This window comes from Pinus tabuliformis, chromosome 5_2, assembly GCF_031772625.1.
Source record: "Pinus tabuliformis cultivar Carrire ecotype Pingquan chromosome 5_2, CPIR1, whole genome shotgun sequence".
Taxonomy (NCBI): domain Eukaryota; kingdom Viridiplantae; phylum Streptophyta; class Pinopsida; order Pinales; family Pinaceae; genus Pinus; species Pinus tabuliformis.
In genome coordinates this window covers 368,919,892-368,931,894 of record NC_142306.1, presented here as the reverse complement: position 1 = coordinate 368,931,894, position 12,003 = coordinate 368,919,892, and the positions used below count along the sequence as shown (strand labels likewise).

Genomic DNA, 12,003 nt, shown 5'->3' with positions numbered 1-12,003 from the left:
TGGGTAATCATCTGGCATCCAAATACTCTTTGAGGATGTGTAGGACATCCAAGATAAGAGTAGGCAAGATGACTGATATTCTTTGAGGGCTGGGAACCCAAGACAAGAATAGTCCTAGAAGGTCATACTTAGTGAACACTCGGGTGGGTATGTACCTTGAGAGACAATGATGAAGGTGTCTATAATCATTGGTCTCACCAACATTGTGCTCTGATCTATTGAGAGATAGAGCTGTTAGTCAAGGCCTTGCTATGTGACAATGTTGGTTATAATGATGCTATACAGATGGATTACTAGTCCGACTCTTCTTATGAGATCTCTTTAGTATTGAGAATAGCCTTGTACCATTTAATGAATACCTCCCTAGTTAAGAGGGAGTGTTGAAGAAAATGTAACTAGGTTCGGTTTTCATTATGACTTGTAATTATAATATTATGAAGAAAATTATTATTCCTTGCATCATGGGTTTCATGAGCAAGATGTGATTACCATAGGTCAAAGACTTCTTCTTGATGTCTTTAGGTTTTTATGTTTCATCATAAGTATTATAATAGTCATAAGATCAAAGGTTTACACTCCAAGAACAAGTGTCACTATCCTCATGCAAATCCGCTCTACAAAAATGCTATAATCTCCTTGATGATATGTCGGCCTAAATTCAAGGCACTCCTGTCGACTCAAGGTGCTATCGTTGACCCATATATATAAGGTGTGACGTGAAGTCTAAAGCAACAAGTTTCGGATCATCTAATACAGTCAACGAAGATCGTATGAATACACAGGGATACCTCGGTGAAGTGATCAAGGGTAATATCATAACTCTCAAAAGTTTGCGGATCAATTCACGTTATGGTCAATGAAGAACAAAACGCATACACCATGGAGGATCTCAGAAGTCTGTAATATATATACACATACAGTATCTCTAGAATCTCAGAAATCCGGAATATATGTCGAAGGTCTCTCTGAAATTGATACGATGTGATTACTCTCGGAAGGTATCAAAGGGTTGTATATATATAAATATACAGTGACTGCTCTTCGTAGTATCCTGTGTATATATATGTAGCTACAGTTCTCGGTGATGACATATAAAGTGACTATACTCTCGGAAGGCTACAGTTCTCGGTGGTGGCATATAACGTGACTACAACTCTCGGTGGAGGCTACAGTTCTCGATGATAGCACATGTACTATGACTACAACTCTCGGTGGTGACTGCAGCTCTCGGTGGTAGATTCAGTTCTCGATGGTGGCACATCTAAATAGTATCATAACTCAATGAGGAGTATGCAAGTCTGTCTCAATATAAACATCATAAATAAAGGATTGTGGCAGCCGAGAAAAGGAGGAATCGAAGACAGTAATTGGACAGCATGGACACAGGGAAAAGCAAGGACATAGGGAGAAGAAGAGCAGGAAACTGTGAACTAAACAGAGCAGAGGATAGTGACAATTGTCTTGGAGGGAACTTGGTGTCTATCTTGTCAAGGGTCTTGGTATTCATCATCTAAACATCTATAAGAAGAGATTGAAGGGTTTTCCTCTCAAGAGAAGAGAGGTTTTGGCCCTGGCAGAGAGCCAACATCTTGTGTTCTTGTTTTTGTGTTTTGGTAGCAGTTTGATGAAGTACACACATATGCACTAATAATAATAAGAAGAAGAACAAGCTAATAAGGAAAAGTAAAAATACTCCACAAATTGTTATCAAAGTAATGAAGAATCACACTACACACATTTGCCCTAGATTCTTCAACAGGAAGCCCACACTGGGGTTTATAATGTATAGGAGGGAGCAATCGTGGTATATGAGGTGCCCCGAACTTGATTTTTCTACGCTTCTTTATATGCCTTTTTCCTTTTTATGATTTTCTTTGATTAACTGCTCGGGGCTCAAGGGGTAAGAGCATGATGTATAAGATATAACAGTGAATACCTCCTTTTAAGGTAGGGCGGTTCATTGCCCACCAGGGGCTGGGACAAACATGGGTTCCTATATGATGAAGGAGGCTCATAGAATCTGTAGGAACCAGGGTGATGGCCATAATGATGGGGTGGAGCTCATGTATTGGCTTTTGTCCATGTGCTAAATGTGTTTGTCCCGCCCATATTTTGCATTTTGTGGTACATTTTCCTATTCAATGTGGCCAAATATGCTTTTGTCTTTCTTTTTATCTACATCAACTGCCAGGCATTGTTCCAGGCCATGACCCAAGGTGTGGGCAAGGGGAAGGGGCAAGCTAACCCTATGTGGACCCAGGTGGGAGAAATGATGAATGGGGTAATAATGAGTGGAAAGAGGGTAATATAAGTAGATAAGGGAGCGTGACCACGCAACCAAAATCAGGGTTTCCCATGGCATACCATCCTTAGAGCCAAATGTTCAGTAAAAGAGATCCCACGGGACTAGAATGCAAGGTTAATATCCAAAAGGGTATTGGGGACAAGGGACAAACCTAACCCATTCTTTTCGTCGAATCTCCCCATTAATCCATGCCCAGAGGTTTCCACTAGGAAACCGGATTCGTCCTAAACCCCCTGCGAATCCCGAATCCGGCGAATCCGACACGATTCGGTCCGGATTCGTGTCCAAATCACTGGACACGTCATGTTCGAGGGCGTGTCGCGATTTTCAGGGGCGTGTCGCGATTTTAGGACACGTGTCCGGTTTCCAGGACTCGCTAAGCTCAGCGCGGGTATGAAAAGGGCGTGTTTGCTCATTAATATTTTCATTTGGTAAGTGATTTGTGCTGTTGCAGCAAGGAGTAGAGCATTTTGGCAGCTTCATAATCAAGTCTAGGCCCTAGTATTGATATGCTATTCATGGTAATGTTAAATTCTTAAAGTAAAAGTGACATTCTCCTTAATCTTCATTTTCATCCTTTTACTTAAATTTTTAACATTACCATGAAATGACTCAGGATGTTTGAGAGTGGTTCCGGCCTCATTGGATTTCATATGGAGAAAGTAGAATTTTAGATTTCATTCAAAATCCAGCAGACTTATCAGTTTTTCAGGATTTTAGGATTGGGGGATTGCAATGTTTCCATTGAATTTTGTCATGTATTAGGGTATGGAACTCGTATTTAATCAAGAGCACCAAACCAAGAGCTTCTGAATATGTCGCTCCCGCTCCCGTTTTCGCTCCCGCTCCCCGCTTTATGTGACCAGTACCAACATTTATTTGAATTTTGTATGTACTATGCATGCTAATAGCTATAGATGAACATTGAAGATCTATGTTTGAAATCAATAAATTTGTATCATTAATTAAAATTTGTGTAAGAAATATGATAATATCTAATTGTTAATATATATATATATTTTTTTTAATAAAATAATATATAACGTGTCCTAACGTGTCCTGTTCCGTGGGGTCAGCGTTTCCCGAATCCGACACCACGAATCCCGAATCCTACGTGTCCCGAATCCCCGTGTCAGGTGACTTAGGGTTTCCATGATAAGAAAACTACAATACCCAATTACCAAATGGCAAGGCATACCTTTAGGTTCGGGAGACCCGTGGCAGATGGGCGAGGGATCACATGGTTGGCTCAGGTTGCTGGGAAATGGCAGAATGACCTAGCTGGTGGCTACAAGGGGTTGGTGGCTGCCGGTTATGGACCATCTTGGAGAAAAAATTTCTCCTAGGGGTATCACCCACAAAATGGTGGGTAACAGGCCCTCGATGAGCCCCCTCCATTATGAAGGAACCCATGATTGCCCCAACCTTTGGTGGGCGATGAACTGCCCCACCTTAAGGGGGTATCCACTGCCACATATTACACATCATGCTCTCATCCCTTGGAGCCCCGAGTAGTTATGAAGAAAAATCAATCAAAGGCAAAAGGCATATGAAGAAGGGTGGAAAAACAAAGGCCGGGGTAACTCATGTACCACGATTTGCTCCCTCCTACACTCATATACCCAGGTGTGGGCTTCCCTTATTATAGCTACCCTTGTACCATGACATGTGGTTTGGATGATTCCCCTGATCCCCACTCCGTTCCATTACAATATCATTTGCCACCTACCACTTGAAGGATGTACCATGAACATATCACCCCCTTTAAGGGTTGAAACCACCTAATGGGGTCCTTGATTAACACCCTTATTGAGCTTGGAAATAGTTGTACATGCCAAAGCCCATTATGGAATGGCATGCCACCATGAAATGCTCGATTGGTTCCATGACTTATAAGCTCTTTTACTTGATTATTTTGATGATTTGTTGTATTGGAGCAAGGGTACGTATTGGATCTTAAGCAGGATTGCAGGTGGGTCTCCCTTTGGGACTTGGTCTCCCTATACAGGGTCCTAGTCCTCCAAAGGGACACATTGGCACTTTTAGGGTGAGCGTTGAGAGCCATGAGCCTCCACCATAGTAGAGAGTACTTCATGGATCCCCAACACCACTCGTTGATTTCTCGTGTTCCACCTTTTTATTGAGGAGGATGCATCTAGTTCACCATGTCCAACCGACTCAACACATGCACCATACACTTGACAGATGTTCTAGGGTCTAGAGGATGTCTCCCGCTGTAGAGGGAGGGCTTATGTCATCATACTAGCCCTTACAGATTGTCTACAGGTATTTTCGTTCCACTTGGAAGTCCATGAGGATATCCTTGTGCCCCCCACACCCACATGAGAGCACCATAGGTTCTTGCTTGGAAAACAGGGGGTCAACCCCTTGTCCACTATGTTTGGAGTCTAGTTCTTTAGCATGGCACCCCTTGGACTTCATTAGGCCTCCTCAAAGGCCCAACAACTCACTGTAATGATCATTCTGCCCTCTTGAGAGACTTATTCTTATGTTATTGAGCTATTTTGGTGGGCTTGTCACCAAAAGTATTGTTATTATGCACATTATTTTATTTTAGGGGCATTATTAGTCCAAATTGGGCCATTCAAATCCCTTTGGGGATTGTATAAATAAAAGTGAGTTGATTCATTCTAATCATCATCACTTGGATTGGATTACTAGCTCTTGTGAGATTTTCACTATCCCTTTTGGAGGACGAGTTTGGATGATATGGATGAATTTTGATGTTTGGAACTATCTCTCTTGTGTTGGAGCTTCATTATTGGCATAATTTGATGATTGGATATACTCTTATCTACATGTAAGTGCTCGTTTCATGCTTATTCTTGTTATTTACTTTTGTCACATGAATGTTGCTGGGATTTTCACTATACAAGTCATAAAATTACTGCGTTTCTATACGAATTAGTGGAATTTGGGATCTTTTATAGCGTTGCATCATGTCATGGGCCATGTATGAATGGGTGAATGTTCCTAGAGATAATTTGTGTTAAATTCATGTTGACAAGTCATCAATTATTACAAATCAAAGTATAAAGCCCTTAAAGCAGTTGCTTTCATGCCCTAATACCATGCGAAGTTGTTTGAAGGCCTACTTGATTGGGTGAATTCTTTCCAAACCAAAAATTCTCCTTGACTTCATCTCTCCCAAAGGACAAGGCACTAATCCTCCACAGGTGATCACTTTCAAAGCTTATTTCTCTCACCTTCCCTTCTCTTTCTAGGCCTAACCTCCATAGGTCACCTAGGGCATCAATTTTCTCACGTTCTAGCCATAAAAATATTTCAATCTCTTGCCCTCTATTGTGCTGGGGTTGTCTCTAGAGGCTCTCTAAAATTCACGAAATTCTGATGTGGGATCTCGAGATACTGCAAGCCCTAGCCCGAGGATCATCAATTGCCCTAGGTTTCTCTTGGCTACTAACCTCATTTGGATCATTGCACTTTATTCCAAGAAGATTTGTCCATTGATCTTCTTCTCTTCCATAATTAGGTCAAGCCCCTCCTTGAGCGATCAATTCCACTTCCTTGACCTAATTCTGCTAACACTTGATCTCGTGTGGTCCTGCAACCTAACAACTCCAATTCCACATAGATCATACAAAGACCAATTCTCCATAAGGATTTCTAGGCCGCGGAATCATCTTTACAAGACATTCCCAAACCCTAGCCTCAAGAATCCTTCTAGCCTTTCCTAGAGAGCCTATCACTTTGCTTCCAAAGCAAGAAAGCCATACAATTGAGTCTCTCTTGAGAATAGGTCTTAGGAATCACTCCTCATCCTCTTGTTGACCTATTCATCTAGTGATTCCCCTTTATACCGGTTCTCCTCCCATCGGTGAAAGTCCGTAAAGAGAAAGGAGTCTTAGCTGAGTTAACAGTGGGCTATCGCTCCATTGTTGCCTTCGACCTAGTAATAGTCAGTCTAAAATGTTACATTGCAATAAGGAGATGCATTTGCATTCCCACTTTTTTCCCTCGCTGGATATAGTATCTAAGTCCCATTGACCTACTTTTGTGGTCATTGTTTGGACATCACTAAATTATCTCATCTTATCTTACTATTGTAAATAAGTTATCCTAAAATGTTACACTTGGACAATTACCTTGGAAACAGTGCAGATAATGACTTTGTGGCCAAATTTCTTGGCAAAAAGTAAGACATTAATTTTCTTTGATGTGAAATAAATCCCTGATGGCATCATAATCAAAGCCAATAATTCACGGTTTGCATTTTCATGAAGTCATAGTATGCGTAGTCTTGTACTCATATCACTGATGGAGAAAAGAAAGGTCATAGCAAAAGTGTTATGTAAAAGGAACATCACTTGGACAATTTTTAACCCATCCAAACATGAATTCAGGAAGAGAGGAGTCCTAAAGGTGAACACCAATATGATAAGATCTATTTTTACTTAATTTTGATTATATCCTTTGCCAGATTGCAATGGAGCTTGTAGTCGTTGTCATACTGGAGAGTCTATTGTTTTTGTAGTGCTCTTGGCAGATTGCATGTAAACTAGGTTCTGGAATACATGTTCCAGTTTTGATTAATGCAAATGTGTTAATCTACAATGGCCCTTCCAGGTTGTTTTTTCCAAGCAGTTTCCAATATAGCTAAGAATGTAACTATTAAAGATTTAGGCTTATGTTGTTTCACTGAGATGATATATAAAATAAGGGTGGTCATTGGAGGTATCAATCAGTTTCTCACATTTTGATGTGGTGTTCATATGCATAATGTCACCATTTAGGTTATTTTATTTCTTAGTTGAAATTCTGTTTTCGTATATTGGTCCTATAATATGGCAGCTGTAAGTTCCAAATACAGGTATTTGTTTTTGGTTGATTCTATCAAACGTTTATGACCCGTATTTTCACATAATAGCATATTTGTAGTTTATTCTAACTAAATGCATGGTTTTATTTCTTAGTTGAAATTCTGTTTTCGTATATTGGTCCTATAATATGGCAGCTGTAAGTTCCAAAGGTATTTGTTTTTGGTTGATTCTATCAAACGTTTATGACCCGTATTTTCACATAATAGCATATTTGTAGTTTATTCTAACTAAATGCACGGTTCAATGTTAATTTTTGTGTTAGGTCGGATGCTGCTTTGTGTTAGAGACAGACCCAGTAGTGACAATCATACTCATGCTTCTTTACAGCGGCAATTTAGCCATGGGCACAGTCACAAGGCTGAGAGTAGGGGTGCTTCCAATGGAACTCGAATTTCTCATTTTCTCCCAACATCACGGCGCATTGTGCAGTTTTCAAATGGAAAGGTATTTGCATGTAAATGTGATTTTTTTTTGCAATTCATTCGTTTTAATTTGTTGTAATAATTTTTATATCACAGCAGAATAATTTATCAAATAAGCTGCATATCATTCCATGTTTATTGTCTGTGCCTATAGATCTTACTATCTAGGTCAACATACCCTGTTCTGGATACTAATTTTGAAGTGTTTGTATTATCTAATTTTATTGTGCTGCAATCTGCTCTAGAACTGGTGTTTTTTTGTCCCAAGTAAAAAGCCATAATATCTATTCAAGTGTAGAACCAAAATTACATTCTTTAGGTGCTGGAACGTTGTTGTCATAAAAAAGGAATAGATCTCTAGATTAAGGACGAGATAAGATAATTTTATTGTGTCCAACAAATGACAACAAATAGGTCACTGAGACTGCAAAATATATCGGTGAAAATAGGAAGTGGGGGAATGTGGCCATTGGAAAATAATGATAAAAGAAAATCTAGTCTATGTTGAGAAAGATCCAAAGTCTAAGCCCTATCATCATGGAGCACATATCAAAGTGATGATGCAATACAAGCAAAACCTGTGGAGAACTGAAGGCCAAGAACCATCGGACCTTTGAGGGATATGTCTTACCTGGGGGACAATCAACATCCCTTGATGCTCTCCCTCCTAACATGAGGTCGAAGAGAGGAAACTTCTGATAGATGATTGGTTGGATGGTCTATAGGAGCAGGTAGATATGGTATACCGTATGAGATATGTTTCGCTGTTTGCATGCTAAAGCCCATGGCCAAGACCTTGAGAAAGCACCTTGATTGCTTGTGTGGTGTGAAATATCCTAGTATTTGAGATGACATGACTGCAAGGGTCTATTTGATCTAGTGCTGGTGGCCTCTCAAGGTTTTACACATTCAATGCTTGATGCAGTGTTGATGTTTTCCTGCCTTTTAGTGTCTCTATTTAATGGACGCATCAGAATGAAATTTGTAATCGACTGGAATGTCTGATTTGTGTTCGAGAGGGTAGAGAGAGTGAATCCAAGGGCCTCCCTTAGGTAAAAGGCCATGCATCTTTGGTTCGGGAAAATAAAGAACATGTATTGGATGTCTAAGATGCCTTGAAAACACAGTAAAATAGTCCCCTAATCTCTTAATAGATGGAGCACTTGAAGATGAATCGTTCTCTGTCAAGATCTCATGAAGATGGTAGATTTGGCAGATCTTGTCTTCTTGTGTCATGTGATGGTTGGTTTCAACTTGAAGATGACAAGGATGATGAGAACCAACTTGAAATTGCCTGATGGGGATTTGGAGAGCAAGCATCTAGTGTTGCAGAGTGCAGGGGAGTCGAACAAAAAGTTCTTCTCTCTACTCCATGAATTTCTTTACATAGAAGGCTATCTTGGGGCTTAGTGTGCACTGGAGGATCAACACAAGTAACTCGACCAAACTGTCTAATGATGTCCTCTCACATGATCTTGAGAATCTATTCATCCATAGGTCTAAGCATAAAAAATAAAATCATGATTGCCTCAGGCCAAAAAGGATTGGCATAGCATAACCACACAATCCAAATTAGTATAACAGAGCAAGGTTGCTACAATGCGGGAGCGAGAGTGCCAAAAACCCTTGAGAGCAGTGTGTCTCAAGAGCATTATATAATGCTCTTGAGACACTTATACTAATTTGGATTGTGTGGTTATGCTATATATATATATATATATATAGATAGATATATTGGCATATTATATTGCATTTACATTAAAAAAACATGTAGAATGCCAATTTAGTTGTAGGTTATATGAAAACACGCATATTTGTGCTACTTGTAGATGAATACCACTTTATCATGAAGATAGAATTGGCATCCATAGTAAGTTAGTGATTAACCGTTTGAGCATCAATTGTCTAGATTGTAGCAATTACAAAACAACATACAAACGTTCAGGCCATATAATAAGAAGTAAACCATTAATTTATGGGATGAAATAGGTTATACACGAATTGTCAACATAGGCCATTTGCATAAGTCCCTGTTACCCAACATAATGCATGGGTATTTCACATGTGATTTTGATCACACAACTCAGATTTTCTGTAGGATGGTAAGACGATTCTAGGCTTCCAAAGGTTTCAATGATGATGGTAATTTCTTGAATTGTGTATCATGCTCTTCATGGATTGATTTTATGGTGGTTACCTAGTCATGCCTAGACTCTAGTCACTTCCACTTTGTGTTGCATGGTTAGTTCATATCTTTGTAGTCAGTGTCCTGTGGCATGGTGATTTGCTTCCTTGGTGTTTCCTAGTTTCATGCATGTTCTGTAACATTCATAACGTGTTCATAATTTCACCTAGGTAATTTGTATTTCACAAGCATATCATCACTTTTTGGCTAGGTGGATTTGACTCCAGACTTACACCTTCATCACATTTCATCATTTTACACAGGTAGTTTGTGTATCACATCACATCTCTACCTATTATATAGGTAAAATCCACATTGCAGTTACATTTGACTTCTTTCCATCTAGAGGGTGCATCACACTTTTAAATTTTAATTCCCTAAGTTTTATTCCATATTAATCCCTCATTTCTCATATTTTTACTTTTTCTAATATGAACACACCTGACTGGTTTAGGATATTATTAGTTAATCCCAAAACCTTAGGTTGAGTGCTTAATTATCAGCCTATTTATGCTTAAATGTTATAAATTTTCATTTATGGTAATTCCTAAGTATTTTTGTTGCTTTGTTACGAGGGGATGGAACTTGATGTGGTACACACGGGAGACTAGTTGTTCCCACTTTGGCACACATGTTGAGGCAGCCCATTGAAAGCCACTTTGTTGAACCTCATCGTAGCCCTATTCATGTATGCCAACTTATCCACGTCACATCCTTATCCTTTGGCACACATTTTTAGGAGGTTGTCGAGTTTTGAATTGATTAATGGGCTAACTGTGCATGTACCCTAGGGTTTGACAACCCACTCACATCATCCGTCCACCTCATCGATTGATCATTGACATGTGTACACTTTCTCCTAGGTTAGTGGGTGGTGTGCTTTGTTGATTTTCTAGTAGCTAGGTAGACTAGAACAATTTTCAAATTGATAACTACTTCCAATGATACAATTTGAATTCTTTATAGCATTCCAATCATTAAGCAATTATACTTGAAAATTTCAACCATTGAGATTAGTAAAGAAGTAAACATCACAGTGAGACAATAAAACAAGAGACATCAAAATTTCTTGGGACAGAACCCCACAAGGGTGAAAACCTAATAATCTTTCCATATGAGAGAGAGAGAGTTCAATTCATCAAATTGTACATAAGAATATTCTAATCAAGACATCAAGACATAAACAAAAACTAACTAGCAAGGTGACCTCTCACAATTGTCAAGCCAACCCTCCAATATGCCAAAACAAAATTCACAAATCCGTCCTCCAAGAAGGTCTGCAACTAGGTCAACGTCAGATCACAAAGAGCATAAGACCTTCACACATGCGACAGAGGTGATGAGCCTCATACCTTCACGTATATCACAGAGATGACGAGCCTTAGACCTTCACATATATCACAAAACAATGTGCCTCAGAGCTTCGCATTTCTTCCATAGGAACGAGCCACAGAAACACAAAAAAATGTATGCCTCAAACTTAGTCTTCTATTCGACCTTCCAAGTTTCCTTGAGTGAGAGCAGATTAGAGATATGTAACTTCATCTTCTCCTCGGCCTTCCAAGTCTTCTTGAGCGAGGGCAGATCAAAGATATGTATCTTCATCTTCTACTCGACCTTGCAAGTCTTCTTTTATTGAGGGAAGATTAGAGATATGTAGTGTGATTTGTGTCAAAACGTTTAACGAAGAGAGTCACCTTTAGGGACTGTTACCCACCACTACATGGGTGATATCCCTAGGACAATTTTTTCTCCATGATGAGCCTCAACCGGTAGCCAACAACCCCTTGCAACCTCTTACTAGCTCGTTGTGCTATTTCTTTGCCAGTAGAGCCAGCCATGTGGTCCCTCACCCACCTGTATTGATCGTATGTTTGAAGGTGGACCTCTTGAATCTAAAGGTATGTCTTGTCATTTGGTAATTGAGTATTGGGTTTACTTATCATGGATACTTCTAAGTATGGATTGATGGGGGGATTTCGCGGAAAGGGTGGGCTTAGTTTGTGCTCTTGTCCCCTTGATCTCTTTTGGTTGTTACCCTTGGATCTTAGTCGCGTGGGATCTCCTTTATTGACCATTTAGTTCTAGGGTAGTACTACTTGGAAAACCCGACTTTGGGTGCATGGTCCCGCTCCTTTATCTGCATATATTACTTCGTTTCTACTCACTGTACCCCATTCATCATTTTTCCCACTTGGGTCCACATAGGGCCAACCTTCCTATCCCCTT

The 12,003-nt window shown here is 39.7% G+C and overlaps 1 protein-coding gene across 2 annotated transcripts in view; it reads left to right on the top strand.

Moving 5' to 3' along the window:
* The window catches only part of LOC149158987 (ethanolamine-phosphate cytidylyltransferase-like), a 298,370-nt gene that overhangs the window by 116,541 nt on the left and 169,826 nt on the right, over positions 1-12,003 (top strand). For both annotated transcript variants that reach the window (XR_016261737.1, XM_089436387.1), the window contains exon 3: positions 7,430-7,611. Coding sequence is in view for 1 of the 2 variants with exons in the window: in XM_089436387.1 (XP_089292513.1) it covers positions 7,430-7,611 (182 nt within the window). In the remaining variant the exon portion in view is untranslated. The remainder of the gene's footprint in view (positions 1-7,429; positions 7,612-12,003) is intronic.